Source organism: Tamandua tetradactyla, chromosome 1 (assembly GCF_023851605.1).
Source record: "Tamandua tetradactyla isolate mTamTet1 chromosome 1, mTamTet1.pri, whole genome shotgun sequence".
In the NCBI taxonomy this organism is placed as follows: Eukaryota; Metazoa; Chordata; class Mammalia; order Pilosa; family Myrmecophagidae; genus Tamandua; species Tamandua tetradactyla.
Window position 1 is genome coordinate 201,148,493 of NC_135327.1, and position 17,532 is coordinate 201,166,024.

General features: G+C 39.2%; 1 protein-coding gene across 5 annotated transcripts in view; it reads left to right on the plus strand.

The window, feature by feature from the left end:
* RBM33 (RNA binding motif protein 33) overlaps positions 1-17,532 on the plus strand; it is a 178,262-nt gene that overhangs the window by 43,745 nt on the left and 116,985 nt on the right. For all 5 annotated transcript variants that reach the window (XM_077151030.1, XM_077151039.1, XM_077151050.1 and 2 more), the window contains exon 2: positions 683-761. In XM_077151030.1, coding sequence (XP_077007145.1) covers positions 683-761 — 79 coding nt within the window. The remainder of the gene's footprint in view (positions 1-682; positions 762-17,532) is intronic.

Sequence of the window (17,532 nt, forward strand, 5' to 3'; positions counted from 1 at the left end):
TATTTTAATATCCTGTATCTCTTTAGCCATATTTTGCTTCATCTCGGATTTGTTTGGACATCTTTGTTTAACATGTTTGTTGAACATCTTAGGGTCATATCTTCATGTTTTTTAATGTGGCTTGTAATGTTTTGCTAATGTGTAAGCATCAGATTATCTTAATGTGTTGACTCTGATGATTGGTTTCTATCTCTTGCCTAGGGTTTTATTCTTGATTGGCTTCGTGTTAAGGTTATTCTTTGACACTTGTTGTAACCTGTTCTAGGTGTTTCGAATTGCCTTGTTTAATTGAATAAAACAGGGCCAGGAACTAACGAATAGGGTGCAGATCACTTGGTCCTGGGAAGAGGGACTAGAAAGATTTCAAAAGCTTTTTTTTCCCTTACCTTCCTAAAGCTTCAGACTCCTGGCCTTCCCAGAAGGTGACCCTCTCTGGCAATCCTTTCTCTGCAGCCCTAAGAAAGATGTGTGTTTTTTCAGCCTCTGCTGTGCATTGTTGAAACCATAGCTGAGGGAATCCCTGTTCCGGGCAGTCAAACAGAATAGTTGTATATGTAACTTTTACATTTTAAGATGTTATATTAAGAATCCTTAAAAGATACAAGTAATTTTTTATTTGATTTTTTGGGTATATATACGTTTTAATTTAGTAAGCATAATTTAAATGAAATCTTCTTTACAGATGATGACTTCGATCAGTTTGATAAACCTGGTGCAGAACGGTCCTGGAGAAGAAGAGCGGCAGATGAGGACTGGGACAGGTATATATACCATTTTAAAAAATTCTGTGATAGTTTACACTGATTTATATTATTCTACAACCTGGCTGTGCTGAGGGGTCCACTGAACACATTGTGTTGATTACCTGATTTACTGTTGTTTTAGTGGGCATATCCCTGCTAGGCAAGGGAGAGCTATCCAAGTAGCAGGCTTCCTAATTGGCTTCAATTCCAGGCCTTATTATGCCTGGGGTGCCAGTAGAGCAAAGATCTTCCTTTTTTTTTTTTTTTTTTAATTAATTAAAAAAAGAATTAACAAAACAATTAGAAATCATTCCATTCTACATGTACAATCAGTAATTCTTAATAACATCACATAGTTGCATATTCATCATTTCTTAGTACATTTGCATCGATTTAGAAAAAGAAATAAAAAGACAACAGAATAAGAATTAAAACAATAATAGAAAGAAAAAAAACAAAAAACCTATACCTCACATGCAGCTTCATTCAGTGTTTTAACATAATTGCATTACAATTGGGTAGTATTGTGCTGACAATTTCTGAGTTTTTATATCCAGTCCCGTTGTACAGTCTGTATCCCTTCAGCTCCAATTACCCCTTCTCTCTCTCTTTTTTTTTTTTTTAATTAACGGAAAAAAAGAAATTAACCCAACATTTAGAAATCATACCATTCTACATATGCAATCAGTAATTCTTAACATCATCACATAGATGCGTGATCATCGTTTCTTAGTACATTTGCATCGGTTTAGAGGAACTAGCAACACAACAGAAAAAGATATAAAATGTTAATATAGAGAAAAAAAATAAAAGTAGTAATAATAGTAAAAAAAAAAACAAAACAAAAAAAACCCTATATCTCAGATGCAGCTTCATTCAGTGTTTTAACATGATTACTTTACAATTAGGTATTATTGTGCTGTCCATTTTTGAGTTTTTGTATCTAGTCCTGTTGCACAGTCTGTATCCCTTCAGCTTCAATTACCCATTATCTTACCCTGTTTCTAACTCCTGCTGGACTCTGTTACCAATGACATATTCCAAGTTTATTCTCGAATGTCCGTTCACATCAGTGGGACCATACAGTATTTGCCCTTTAGTTTTTGGCTGGACTCACTCAGCATAACATTCTCTAGGTCCATCCATGTTATTACATGCTTCATAAGTTTATCTTGTCTTAAAGCCGCATAATATTCCATCGTATGTATATACCACAGTTTGTTTAGCCATTCTTCTGTTGATGGACATTTCGGCTGTTTCCATCTCTTTGCAATTGTAAATAACGCTGCTATAAACATTGGTGTGCAAATGTCCATTTGTGTCTTTGCCCTTAAGTCCTTTGAGTAGATACCTAGCAATGGTATTGCTGGGTTGTATGGCAATTCTATATTCAGCTTTTTGAGGAACCGCCAAACTGCCTTCCACAGTGGTTGCACCATTTGATCTTCCTACCAACAGTGGATAAGAGTGCCTCTTTCTCCGCATCCTCTCCAGCACTTGTCATTTTCTGTTTTGTTGTTAATGGCCATTCTGGTGGGTGTGAGATGATATCTCATTGTGGTTTTGATTTGCATTTCTCTAATGGCCAGGGACATTGAGCATCTCTTCATGTGCCTCTTGGCCATCCGTATTTCCTCTTCTGGTAGGTGTCTGTTCAAGTGGTTTTCCCATTTTGTAATTGGGTTGGCTGTCTTTTTGTTGTTGAGTTGAACAATCTCTTTATAAATTCTGGATACTAGACCTTTATCTGATATGTCATTTCCAAATATTGTCTCCCATTGTGTAGGCTGTCTTTCTACTTTCTTGATGAGGTTCTTTGATGCACAAAAGTGTTTAATTTTGAGGAGCTCCCATTTCTTTCTTTCTTTCTTCAGTGCTCTTGCTTTAGGTGTAAGGTCCATAAAACCGCCTCCAATGATAAGATTCATAAGATATCTCCCTACATTTTTCTCTGTTTTATGGTCTTAGACCTAATGTTTAGATCTTTGATCCATTTTGAGTTAACTTTAGACCTAATGTTTAGATCTTCGATCCATTTTGAGTTAACTTTTGTATAGGGTGTGAGATACGGGTCCTCTTTCATTCTTTTGTATAGTAATATCCAGTTCTCTAGGCACCATTTATTGAAGAGACTGTTCTGTCCCAGGTGAGTTGGCTTGACTGCCTTATCAAAAGATCAAATGTCCATAGATGAGAGGGTCTATATCTGAGCACTCTATTCGATTCCATTGGTCGATATATCTATCTTTATGCCAGTACCATGCTGTTTTGACCACTGTGGCTTCATAATATGCCTTAAAGTCAGGCAGCGTGAGACCTCCAGCTTCGTTTTTTTTCCTCAAGATACTTTCAGCAATTCGGCGCACCCTGCCCCTCCAGATAAATATGCTTATTGGTTTTTCTAATTCTGAAAAGTAAGTTGTAGGGATTTTGATTGGTATTGCGTTGAATCTGTAAATCGATTTAGGTAGAATTGATATCTTAACTATATTTAGTCTTCCAATCCATGAACATGGTATGCCCTTCCATCTATTTAGGTCTTCTGTGATTTCTTATAACAGTTTCTTGTAGTTTTCTTTGTATAGGTCTTTTGTCTCTTTAGTTAAATTTATTCCTAAGTATTTTATTCTTTTAGTTGCAGTTGTAAATGGAATTCGTTTCTTGATTTCCCCCTCAGCTTGTTCATTGTTAGTGTATAGAAACACTGCAGATTTTCGAATGTTGATCTTGTAACCTGCTACTTTGCTGTACTCGTTTATTAGCTCTGGTAGTTTTGCTGTGGATTTTTCAGGGTTTTCGACGTATAGTATCATATCATCTGCAAACAGTGAGAGTTTTACTTCTTCCTTTCCAATTTTGATGCCTTGTATTTCTTTTTCTTGCCTAATTGCGCTGGCTAGAACTTCCAACATGATGTTGAATAACAGTGGTGATAGTGGACATCCAGCTTCATTTTTCTCTCTAAATGAATCCTGATCTCTCAATAAAGTTAATACTTTAACTTTATTGTATACTGTAGCAGTACTGAATTTCATAGTCGTAGAACTCCAACTCATAGTCTTAGGTATTACAGAGGTACTCAAAGTTTCAGGGATATACCAGCTTATATGCAGTGTCTCAGAGTCTAGAAAAATACAACTTTGAACTAATTATGGCTGCTAAAAGAGCTTACAATCTAGGCTCCAATTTCTTGTAAGTATTTTCTTAAAGAAACCATTGTTTAAGTATAATTGTTCTTTCGTTTCTGGCTTACTTTGCACAACGCATTGTCCCCAAGGTTCATTGAGTTTGTTGTGTGTTTTATGACATCTTTCCTTTTTGTAGCTGCACAATAGTTCATTGTAAATATCTCTCTCTATATATCAAAATCTGTCTGTCTATTTATCTATCTCTATCAATCTGTCTATCTATCTAATCACAGTTCATCTTTTGGTTTCTCAGTCATTGTACTGTTAGTTCCATCCATTGATCATCATGGATAATGTCCTAAATAAACAACCTATGTCTTTTAGTGTCCTCATTTGGTTGTACCATTAGCAGCACTCTCAATTATAAGCAATTTTCTTTGGTCCGTATTGACAAAGAACCGATAAACACAGCCTCTCCCAATATTCAGTCAAAACTTCCCTTAATCTCTTGCCCTTCTCCCCAGTTATTTACCCCTGGTATTCCTGTGGTATTGTTGATATCTTCCTGCTACCTGTAAACCATAGTATGCTATTTTAGTTTCCCCCCATATTCCTCTATTATTGATTCTTTGTGCAAGATCAAATCTTTGAAGTAGTTCATGCGAGAAACTTATTTATAATTGTAGGGTTAATTGGTAGGATACATTACTCTATACATTCCATTTCAGTCATATTCACCTTCAATATGGTAGTATTACTTATAACCCCACTAATTTGCTACCATCACTGTATCTGTTCTCTCACATTTATATTCTACCACATCAGGTAACCTGTGTCTAGCTTCTGTGTACCTCTGGGTCACCTATATTTTGTAGTGTAAACCTCTGAGATTATCTTTACCAGAGTCATATTAGTTAAATTATATAATATCTATCCTTTTGTATCTGACTTATTTCACTCAACATTATGTCCTCATGTTGTCATATGCTTTGGGATCTCATTTCATCTTACTGCTGCATAATCCCCATTTTATTTATTCACTCGTTTTTTGATGGGCACTTGGATTGCTTCTATGTTTTGGCACTTGTAAATAGTGCTGCTGTGAATATTGATGCAAATGTCTCTTTGTGTCACTGCTTTCAGTTTTCTTGGTATATACTGAATATTGGTCTTGCTGAGTCATAGGGCAACTCAATATGTAGTTTTCTGAGGAATCACCGAACGGTTTTCCACAGTGGCTGTACCATTATACATTCCTACCAACAGTGAATGAGTGTTCCAATTTCTCTTGTCTTCTTTTCTACATTTGTAGTTTTCTGTTTGTTGAATAGCAGCCATTCTTATAGGTGGAAGGTGATCAATCTCATTGTTGTCTTGATTTGCTTTTCCCTTATAGCTAATGAAGATGAATATCTTTATGTGCTTGTTTGCCATTTGCATCTGCTCTTCTGAAACGTGTCTATTCATAACTTTTACCCATTCTATGATTGGGTTGTTTGTTCTTTTGTTAAGTTGTGTCATATCTTCATGTTATCAAACCTTTATCTGATGTGTGGTTTCCAAATATTTTCTCCCATTCAGTTGGCTGCCTCTTTTCACCTTTTTGATAACAACCTTTGAGGCACAGAGGCTCTTGATCTTAAGCAATTCCCGTTTATCTGTTTTTTCTTTCGTTGCTTATGCTTTGGGTGTAAAGTTTAGCAATATTTTAAAAAAAATTTTAAAAATGTTTTATTTGGAAATAATTTTTAAATTTAGAGAAATTTGCAGAAATAGCGCAAAAGAATTACCATATACCCTTCTTTAAGACTCACTGGTTGCTTTTTTTCATTTTCATGATATTAACCTGTCTTATATTTAAATATACATTAAAAAATACAAAACAAAACTTGTTTCTGCTGAATCATTTTATATTAAGTAGCAGGCATCATACCACTTCCATCATGCTACTTCTTCAGTGTGTAATTCCTTTGAACAAGGACAGGGATTTACATAACCACTGTAATTATCAAAATCAGGAAATTTAACAAATAAGCAATTCTGCTATTTAATCTATAGTGTGTATTCAGATATTTTCAAGCCTCCCTTTTCTCTCACCATGATGTTGTCTTTCCTTAGTGTACCACTTCAGGAGGTACACAATGTTGATTAAGGTGATATCTGGTTTTTGTCCATAAAAAGTCCTTCCCTCCCCTGAGGTTTAAGACATTCTGTATATTCCTGTGATTGTTTTTAAAGTTTTTTTTTTTATATTTAGAAATAGAATATACCTGAAATTGATAAACTTATTGTTCTGGTTTGCTAGCTGCTAGAATGCAATATACCAGAAAAGGAATGGCTTTTAACAAGGGGAGTTTAATGAGTTGCTAGTTTACAGATCTAAGGCCGAGAAAATGTCCCAATTAAAACAAGTCTATAGAAATGTCCAATCAAAGGCATCCGGGGAAAGATACCTTGGTTCAAGAAGGCCGATGAAGTTCAGGGTCTCTCTCTCAAGTGAGACGGCACATGGTGAACACAGTCAGGGCTTCTCTCTCGGCTGGAAGGGTGCATGGCAAATACAGCATCATCTGCTAGCTTTCTCTCCTGGCTTCCTATTTCATGAAGCTCCCCGGGAGGCACTTTCCTTCTTCATCTCCAAAGGTTGCTGGCTCGTGGACTCTGCATCATGGTGCTGCAGCATTCTCTGCTCTCTCTGAGTCTCTCATTCTCCAAAATGTTTCCTCTTTTATAGGACTTCAGAAACTAATCAAGACCCACTCAGATGGGTGGAGACATATCATCCCCTAATCCAGTTTAACAACCGTTCTTAACTAAATCTCATCAACCAGGGAGATGATCCCATCACAGTCCCAAATACATAGCATTGAATAGAGACTATTCTACCTTTAAGAAATGGGATCCATATTAAAACATGGCTTTTCTTAGGGGGCATACTTCCTTTCAAACCAGCACACTTATTTTTTGAGAATTTCATGCATGTATGCAGATGTAAGGAGTAGTTTATTGAACTCAGCCCAGCTTCAGTAGTTATTGGTATATAGCCAAACTTGCTTTATCTGTATTCTCTGCATACTACTCAAATCACAGATATAATCTCATCTGTATTTCAGAATATATCGCTCTAAAAAATAAAGGACTTACAAATATAGCCATGATACATTTGTCTGAAGTGAACTCATTAATATTAACTGTTTTGTTAATATTCACATTTCCTTGTCTTCCATATATATGTATGAGTATACTAAACACACACATACAAACACATGCACACAGTTTAGACACTTCCTGTGTACTTTTTGCAGTTTGAATTGGGATCCAAATAAAATCTATTTATTACAACTGATTGCTATATCTTTATGTGTTGTTTAATTTGTAGACTCATCTTTTTTTCATTCCTTTCAATTTTTCTTGGTTTGTCTAGCATATAGCAGAATTTCTGTATTTGCTGATTACATCCCCTTACGTATTTAAAATGTGGTTCTTTATTCCTTTTACTTTCTATATATTAATAGTTTGATATAGAGGTTGATCTTGATCAAGCTCAGGTTTGAATTTGAGGAGGAATAGGGAACATGACTCTATCTTTGTTGGTGCTTTGTACTGCCATTCTGTGGCTAGAAATTGTCTCATCAACTTCTCTGTAATGTTATCAGCCAACTATTAGAGGAGAAACATGGTGATATTCTAACTCTGCCATTCTTTCTTTGTGATACTTCTATTAACTACCGGGTTCCTCTGAGGTCCCAATTATACAGGAAAGATAGGATAAATTCTTGATTTTTTCTTTTATTTACCAGTTTTCACAATAATAAGTTGGTTCCATAGTATCTGCCATGGGTGAGTTTTGTATTTGAATCATTTTGAACTCATGGATTTAAATATGGGTTGTGTTTTATCCCACTGTGGTTATAATCCTTATAGATGGTCACATTGCCCCAATACTTGCTCAGTGAGAATTTATTCAGGTTGGCTTCTAAGTCCTTTTGACTTTACTTTAGGTGTCTTTTTGTAGCGTTCTTGCTTTCTGGTATGATTATTCTACCAGAAAGCAAGAAAGCTAAAAAAGACATGCGGTTATGAGACAGGGTTCTAGTTTTTTTCCCTTTTTCCACAGTTTGAATGTCCGTATCATTTATTTAAACATTCTTCCTTTTTTTCACTGATCTTCAAGTTCATGTTTGCATTAATGAAGATTCTGTTTCGTATAATTTTTGCAGTAGTCACAATAAAAAAATTAAAATTTAAGGAGAATTAATCAGAAATTGTTATGACAAGGTCTTGCTGCGATGTTCTACTAACAGTCATTGTTGAATCAACACTGAAAATTTCCCCATTTTTCTAAGATGTCCATGTATCTACGCAGGAAGAGAGACAGCATACTCAAAAGGTTTTAATTGAAAATAAATTAGTGAGGTGTCTGTTTACAGAGAAGTGTTAAAGAAATTAATAAAAATTGGTGAAGCATCCAGGAAATAGCCACAGTGAGAAGCCATTCCCATTCCTGGGCCTAAAAGGGGAAGAAGTAATGTTATTAGAGCTCAGTGGGATCTTTACTAGTGGAAGAAGGGGGGCTGACAGGAACTGTAGCAGTAGAGGAGTGAAATCACTGACATAGTTACAGTGGAAGTGGTACAGAAGTGAGTTAGTCTCTCTCCTCCTACTTTTGGACATTCCATCAGTGCTCCCCATTAGCTGAACACAGTCTGTGTCCCACATCATCTAGGGCTCAGAGCAGGGTAGATAATGAATTTGACAGGAGGATAATGAATTTGACTGGGGTAAGGCAGCAAATGGAGAATATACTTAGTCAAGTGCAGTTGCAGTTTACCGCTGATTTTTGAAGTGCTGCAGCCAGTTGGCTGACAACAAAATAGTTTTTCTTGAAAAAGCCTCTCACAGTACTTCTGTTTGTAAGTTAAAAATATACTTGCATTCAGAGAGCTGATTGTCTTTTATCTTTTTTATGAGAAATTTCTGCCAAAAAGATAATTCTGTTTTAAATAGTGATTGCTTAGGGAGTTCTGCAATTGAGTGCAGGAAATGACTTCAGAACACTGCTCATTTTGTTTACAAGTGCTTTGAATAGTTACCATTGTCAGTGAGCATTAGTACTACTTTATCTTTTTGAAAGTACTTGAGTTGAGTTCAGCCAATCATTTCCATTACTATATTGTTGTTTTTGGCAATGCTTGGTGTAAACTTGGTAGTTTTATGTATTTTATAAATTTCTTCTCATCTGTTCTTCTTTTGTGAGATCCAACTTTGTGATTGACAATAAGAGAATTATGTTCAGATTATGTGGGGTGTGTGCATCATTGTCCTTAGTATTTGGACTCTGAAGCCATCCTGTTTGGATTCATCTATTGGTTTCACCCCTTCCTATCTGGGTGACCTTGAGCATATTATTTAACATCTTAGTTCCTTAGTTTTCACATTTAAAAAATGGGGGATAATGTAAATACCCACCTCTTAGAGTTGTTATTTCAATTTAAAAGGTAATACTTAATAAGACACTTAGAATGGTTCCTCACATTTTGTGTATGTATTAGCTAGGGTTCTCCAGAGAAACAGAATCAGTTAGAGATATCTATAAATATAAAATTTGTATGTGTCTCACATAATTGTAGGGAAGTAGAGTCCAAAGTCTGTAGGGCAAGTTGCATGTTGGCAGTCCAATGAAGGTCCTCAATGAACTCTTAGAAGAGGCTGGCTGAAGCAGAAAGAAGAATGATTATCTCTTCTTAATTCTCCTTAAAAATCTTCTAGTGATTTGATTGTCACTTATTGCAGAAGACACTCCCCTTAGCTGATTGCAAATCAACTGTGAATGCAGCCAGTGTGGTCATGATTTAAATCCGTGAAATGTCCTCATAGCAACAGACAGGCCAATGCTTGCTTGCCTGATCGGACAACCGGGCACCAACACCTGGCCAAGTTGACACATGACCCTGACCGTGACAGTCCATCCCTTGTAAACGAGGCACCTATACACATGACCTTAAACCATACTTAATCTCTAAATAGAAACCAATAACAGACACATTTTTTCCTCACCCAACAAATACTCAGCTGTCAGGTGTACAACTGGAAACACATTTTCTCTCCAGAGAAAAAACAGAAAACATAATCTTTCCAGAATAGCGTGCAAGCCCTTGGGTAATATTCACTCTTAAACTTGATGTCTTACAACTGAAGTGGTATAACATGTTAAGAACAGCTTGTGTCATATGATAAAGGGGCTAAAATAAAGAGGAAAACAAATATTTTTGATTTATGTATAAATACATAGATACTAATTGCAAAGCAAGGGAGAAATATTCATACCATTACAGACCTTGTTTCTGTAACTGATCATGTGATCATAGTTCATATTTATCACTACCTTCTTCTACGATCCATTCCATGTTACCTTTACCCTTAGTAAGCACTTAAGTTGGCTGTGGTTCTTTGCCTGGTGGGGTGACCCGAGCCTTCATTCCTGAAGTTTCAGAGCTATTGGAAGTCCCGCCTGGATTGAGTTGGTTGTTGCAGTTTTCCATTGATTTTAATCACAGGGCGTGGTAGTACCTTGAGATGCCCTTGGGGATCTCCTGTATTCTAGGAAAATTCTTATTTACTTCCATTGTGTGGTTGCAGTCCTTTTTCCCACTGATAGAGTAAATCAGCCTAGCCAGTAAAGTAATCCCCATCTTGCCTTTTTGATCCAGGGGCATGAGTAGCCCAAAGTGACCAAGTGGCAGTCTTAGATTCCAGTTCATTGGATTCATTGTTGTTTCTCCTTGTGGAAGCACTCCCCATTCTGAAACTATTACCTGTAGACCAACAGTGCTCAAGCTCATAGGAACAGGAAGCAAACATTTTCCTTGTGGATCACTAGGGGTAATAGTGAGTGGTACCACTCATTTCCACTCCTTGATTCCTGGACCCATAGATCTTGGCTGTGGGTGAAACAGCACCACACAGTGGATGCTGATTCAGAGCATACATGGCCTTCTGGAGAACATCACCCCTGCCCTGCAAGGTATTGCCACCTTGTTGGCACTGTAATTGAGTTTTCAAAAGCCATTCCAGGGCAGGCCACGGTAGCTCAGCAGCAAGGACGCTTGCCTGCCATACCAGAGGACCCGGGTTTGATTCCCGGTGCCTGCCCACGTAAAAAAAAAAAAAAAGGCCATTCTATCAATCCAACTGCCTCTGCATGATGGGGAATATGGTAAAACCAGACCAGAGTACTCATTGAGCATGTGCCCATTTCTGCACTTCGTTTGCTATGAAGTGGGTTCCTTGATCAGAAGCCATGCTGTGTGGAATACTATGATGATGGATAAGGCATTCTGTAAGCCCACGGATGGTAGTTTTGGCAGAAGCATTGCATGCAGGGAAAGCAAACCCATATCCAGAGTATGTGTCTCTTCCAGTTAGAGCATATCACTGCCCCTTCCATGATGAAAGTGGTCCAGTATAATCAACCTGCCACCATATAGCTGACTGATCACCTCGGTGAATGGTGCCATATAGGAGGCTGAGTGTGGGTGTCTGCTACTGGCCAATTAGGCACTCAGCAGTGGCTTTTGCCAAGTCAGCCTTGGTAAGGGGAAGTCCATGCATAACCTCCATCCCTACCACCATGCCCGCTTTGTTCATGAGCCCATTAGGCAATGCCAGGAGTTGCTGGGAAAAGAGACTGACTGGTATCCACAGAATGAGTCATCTTATCCACTTGATTATTAAAACCTTCCTCTGCTGAAGTCACCCTCTGGTCCACAGTCAAGTGGGACACAAATATCTTCATTTATTTTTAACCCTGTCAGAAAGGTCTGTCCCCATACCTCTTCCCCAGACCTCTTTGTCACCAGTTTTCCAATCAAGTCCCTGACCATCCAGCCAAACCATAGCAACACCCATGAGTCAATATACAAATGCACCTCTGGCCATTTCTCCTTCCAAGCAAAATGAACAACCAGGTGCATGGCTCAACGTTCTCTCCACTGGGGGATTCCCCCTCATTACTGTCCTTTAGGGACATCCCAGATAGGGGTTGTAGTGTGGCAGCTGTCTCCTTTTGGGTGCTACTTGCATATCGGGCAGAACCATCTGTAAACCAGGCCGGAGTTTTCTCTTCCTCAGTCAGTTCACTGTGAGGATTTCCCCAAGAGGCCATAGTCCTGGTCTGGGAAAGGGAAGGTAAGGTAGCAGGAGTGCATTTGGGCACTTCTTCATGTAACTTACTTGCGTCTTCAGGACCTGCTCTGGCCCTATGTCGTATATACCATTTCCATTTTATGATGGAGAGCTGCTGCGTATACCTAACTTTATAGTTTGGTGGGTCAAACGACACCCAGCTCATGATAAGTAACTCAGGTCTCATGGTAACTTGGTGGCCCATGGTCAAGTGTTCAGTTGCTACTAAGGCCCAGTAGCAGGCTAAAAGCTGTTTCTCAAAAGGAGAGTAGTTATCTGCAGCAAATAGTAAGGCTTTGTTCCAAAATCCTAAGAGTCTGTCTTGTGATTCTGCTGTAGGAACTGCCAAAGGCTCCAGCACTGTATTTGACACTGACACTTCCAGCACCATTAGATTTGCTAGATCATATGGTCCAAGTGGCAGAGCAGCTTGTACAGCAGCCTGGACCTGTCATAGAGCCTCCTCTTGGTCAGGTCCCCACTCAAAATTAGCTGCTTTTGTGGTCACTCGATAAATGGACCAGAGTAGCATACTCAAATGAGGAGTATGTTGTCCCCAAAATCCAAAGAGACCAACTAGGCATTGTGCCTCCTCTTTGGTCATAGTAGGGGCCAGATGCAGCAACTTATCCTTTTCCTTAGAGGGGATATCTTGACATTCCCTACACCACTGGACTCTTGGAAATTTCACTGAGGTGGAAGTTCCCTGTATTTTTGTTGGATTTATCTCCCATTCTCTGACATGCAAATGCCTTACCAATAAGTCTAGAGTAGTTGCTGCTTCTTGCTCACTAGGTCCAGTCAACTTGATACCGTTAATAAATGGACCACTGTGATGTCTTGTGGGAGGGCGAAACGAAGGTCCTTTTGGACAAGATTATGACATAGGACTGAAGAGTTCATATACCCCTGAGTTAGGACAGTGAAAGTATATTGCTGACCTTGCCTGGTGAAAGCAAACTGTCTTTGGTGGTCCTTACAGCTATTGAAAAAAAAGCATTTGCCAGATCAATAGCTGCATACCAGGTACCAGGGGGTGTGTTTATTTGCTCAAGCAATGACACCACATCCGGAACTGCAGCTGCAAGTAGAGTTACCACCTGGTTGAGCTTATGATAGCTACTGTTATCCTCCAAGACCCATCTGTTTTCTGCACAGGCCAAATAGGAGAGTTGAATGGGGATGTGGTGGGAATCACCACCCCTGCATCCTTCAGTTCCTTAAGAGTAGCACTAATTGCTACAGTCCCTCTAGGAATCCGGTATAGCTTCTGATTTTTCTGTTTTGATAGGTAGGGGCAGTTCTAGTGGCTTCTGCTTGGCCTTTCCTACCATAAATAGCCCTCATTCCACAAGTCAGAAAGCCAGTGTGGGGATTCTGCCAGTTGGTCAGTATGCCTATTCTAAGTATGCATTCTGAAACTGTGTAAGTAACTATAGAATGGGTCTGGGGACCCACTGAATCCACTGTAGACATATTTGAGCTAAAATTCCACCCATCATCTGACCGCCATAAGCCCCCTGCTCTGACTGGTGGACCAGAGTGACATTTTGGGTCCGCTGGAAATAATGTCGCTTCTGAAGCAGTGTCTAATCCCCGAAATAACTGATCATTTTCTCTCCCCCAGTGCACTATTACCATGGTAAAAGATTATAGCTCTCCTTGGGAAAGGCTTAGAGGGAGATTAACAGTATAAATTTGTGAAGGTGTAATGGTCCTTCCCCAAAAGGACCTGGCTTCTCCCTTGTTTAAGGGCCTTTTGGTCTGTAAACTAACTGTCTCAATTATGGAAATTGATTAAGGGCCCATGACTCCCCTTTTTTGGTAATTCAAGTTAGACTTCTGTTCACTTGATGTAGAATTCTTCTGCTTATACAGTTCAAACAAGAATTTGGTAGCCTGCCCATCTATTGTACTCCTAGGTACCCTGTGATCTTCTAGGCAATGCCACAAGTTTCTGAGAGTCAGATTATCGATAATCTGCTTTGAGTCTGCTGTCCATTATGATAGCTATGTCTACCTTGTCTTTGGTGATTAAATGCTGCCACCTGGCTTCTGCCAACTCAGGATCCGATCATCTGCATTGTATTTAAGGATTCCAGCTCAATGACAGCAGTTCCCACAGTAATGTCTGAGCTACCGAGAAGGTGGACTGTAGAGTTCTTCAGGGATGATGGAGTTAGTCTTACAAATTTATTTCTCACCGTTGTGTTAAAAAATACATCCTCTGGACAGATTGGGGACTTCCGGGCCGAGATGGCGGCTTAACAATGTGCACATTTTAGTTCGTCCTCCAGAACAACTACTAAATAACCAGACACAATACAGAACAGCTCCTGGGGCCACGTCAGTGACCGGACACACAGCGTACCCCAATCTGGACCAGCTGGACTGGCTGTGAGCCCCCCCCCCCCCAGAACTGTCAGTTCTCCAAGCTGCAGCAGCTGGCACCCCTCCCCCACAGGCTGCTTCCCAGAAGGGAAAGGAAAGAGACTTTGCCAGCAGCAGGGGCTGAGCCCAACCAAACGCCAATCGTGGAATTAATTAACAAATTCTGACTACTAAAAATAGGCCCCCAGCTCAGGTGAACCTGGTCAAAGCGGAGTTTGCTCATTTTTGCCCCGGCGCCAAGGGGGCAAGGCTGACGGAAAAAGAAAAAAAAAAGAAGGAAACAGAGGTTTTTGTGGCTGTGTTTCTACAAAGGCTTAACTGCCTTTGGATATGGCGGCAGGACTCCTCAGGCTGCAACTGCCCCAGGTATAGGCAGAAACAAGCTCGTTTGAGGGCTTGTCTGGAGCCTGTGCCTTCACCAGGGGAGGGGTGAAGCCTAACCCAGGTGGAATCCCTCTGTCAAGGAATTCAGACACCAGGACTTGGTAATTTGAAGCCATTAAAATCAACTTACAACCTCTCCTGTGTCTCCACCACGCCCCCAGCCAAAGTTAAAGCTACCACATCATCTTATGCTGGTGGGACCTGCAGGCAGACAAGGACCACATTACTGGGCAGGATAAGAAAAACAGAGTCCAGAGACTTCACAAGAAAGTCTTTCAACCTGCTGGATCTCACCCTCAGGGAAAACCGATGCAGGTTACTCTTTCCTCCTGATAGGAGGCCAATTTGGTTTGGGAAAATCTGACTGTGGTCTATAATACCTAAGTAGACTCTCCTAAGCGTGGGGGAAAAAGGCACCATACAAGCAGGACAAGAAACAAGAAAACAAGAACTGAAAAATTCTCTTCTGTTAAGCAAAAGTTAAGCTAGAGGTCCAGATAAAGCTGAATTGTATGTCAAAGAACAGATCGACAACAGATTCATCCAGCAAGGAAACCCTAGGTAAAAGAAGTGCAAGCAATCTCCCGAATAAACTCATTAAGGTAATTAAATGTCTAGACACCAGCAAAAAATAACAAATCACACTAGGAAAATTGAAGATATGGCCCAGTCAAAGGAACAAACCAACAATTCAAAAGAGATACAGGAGCTGAAACATTTAATTCAGAATATACAAACAGACACGGAAAACCTCATCAAAAACCAAATCAGTAAATTGAGGGAGGATATAAAGAAGGCAAGGAGTGAACAAAAAGAAGAAATCGAAAGTCTGAAAAAACAAATCACAGAACTTGTGGGAATGAAACGCACGGTAGAAGAGATGAAAAAACAATGGAAACCTACAATGGTAGATTTCGAGAGTCAATATAGGATTTCTGAACTGGAAGATGAAACATCTGAAATCCGGCAAGGAAAAGGAAATATAGGGAAAAAAATGGAAGAATGTGAGCAGGGACACATATTGTCTGAAAGACAATATGAAGTGCATGAATATATGTGTTGTGGGTGCCCCAGAAGGAGAAGAGAAGGGAAAAGGAGGAGAAAAATTAATGGAGGAAATTATCACTGAAAATTTCCCAACTCTTATGAAAGACTTAAAATTAAAGATCCAAGAAGTACAGCGTACCCCAAAGAGAATAGATCCAAATAGACGTACTCCAAGACATTTACTAATCAGAATGTCAGAGGTCAAAGAGAAAGAGAGAATCTTGAAAGCAGCAAGCGAAAAGCAAACCATCACATACAAGGGAAGCCCAATAAGACTATGTGTAGATCTCTCAGCAGAAACCATGGAGTCGAGAACACAGTGGGATGATACATTTAAATCATTAAAAGAGAACAACTGCCAACCAAGATTTCTATATCCAGCAAACTTGTCCTTCAAAAATGAGGGAGAAATTAAAACATTTTCAGACAAAAAAATCACAGAGAATTTGTGACCAAGAGACCAGCTCTGCAAGAAATACTAAAAGGAGCACTAGGGACAGATATGAAAGAACAGAAGAGAGAGATGTGGAGAAGAGTGTAGAAATGAAGACAATGAGTAAAGGTAAAAAAGAAGGGAAATTAGATATGACATGTAAAATCCAGAAGGCAAAATAGTAAAAGAAAGTACTACCCATACAATAATAGTACTAAATGTTAATGGATTTGTAAGAATTCGAGAGTTTTGCCACGCAAAGGAGGACTCCAAGAGACGTTTTCTCATGCAACGCGCAAGGGGTTTATTTTCCACACGTGTGGGGCTCACTGAACACGCAGGAACAGAGAGCCCCGAGCCTGAGTTTGGAAAAGCTTTAAGGGGTAAGATGAGGGGAGTGGGGGTCGAGCATGGGTCACAGGTGCTGTTTTGCAAAAAGCAGATAACAAACAGTTTTATAACAAGCATTTCTTTGAGCATGAGTCATGGGAGTTGCTCTCTGCATGAAACAGATAGCCGCAGTTTTACAACAAGTAATTTAGGCGCAAGGAGTCATGGGGGTGGCGAGAAACAGATAACCGCCCTGGGAAAGTCCTGGATTGTTTATCTTCAGCCTGATGGGGCCCATAATTCTTTTCTTTATAATTCTTAATTCACACTAAATGCATAGCCGTGAATATAAAATGACACAAATGCTTTTGCTGGATATTTCAGAAGCTAAAATATATGTAAATAGCTAAATTAAGCAGGAAAAATTAGCTACTGTTAAGCTTTATAAAATTCCCTTTTACAGATTAAACTCCCCAATCAAAAGACATAGACTGGCAGAATGGATTAAAAAACAAGACCCATCTATATGCTGTCTCTACTCAAAGGACATGAGACCAAGGACACAAACGGACATTTGCAGACCAATATTTATAGCTGCATTATTTGCAATTACCAAGAGATGAAAACAGCCAAAATGTCCATCAACAGACGGGTGGCTAAACAAACTGTGGCAGATACATACAATGGAATATTATGCAACTGTAAGAATAAAGTTATGAAGTATATAACAACATGTATGGACCTTAAGGACATTATGCTGAGTGTGATTAGCCAAAAACAAAAGGACAAATACCGTGTGGTCTCACTGATATGAACTGACATTAGTGAATAAACTTGGAATATTTCACTGGTAACAGAGACCCATCAGTAGATAGAAATAGGGTAAGATATT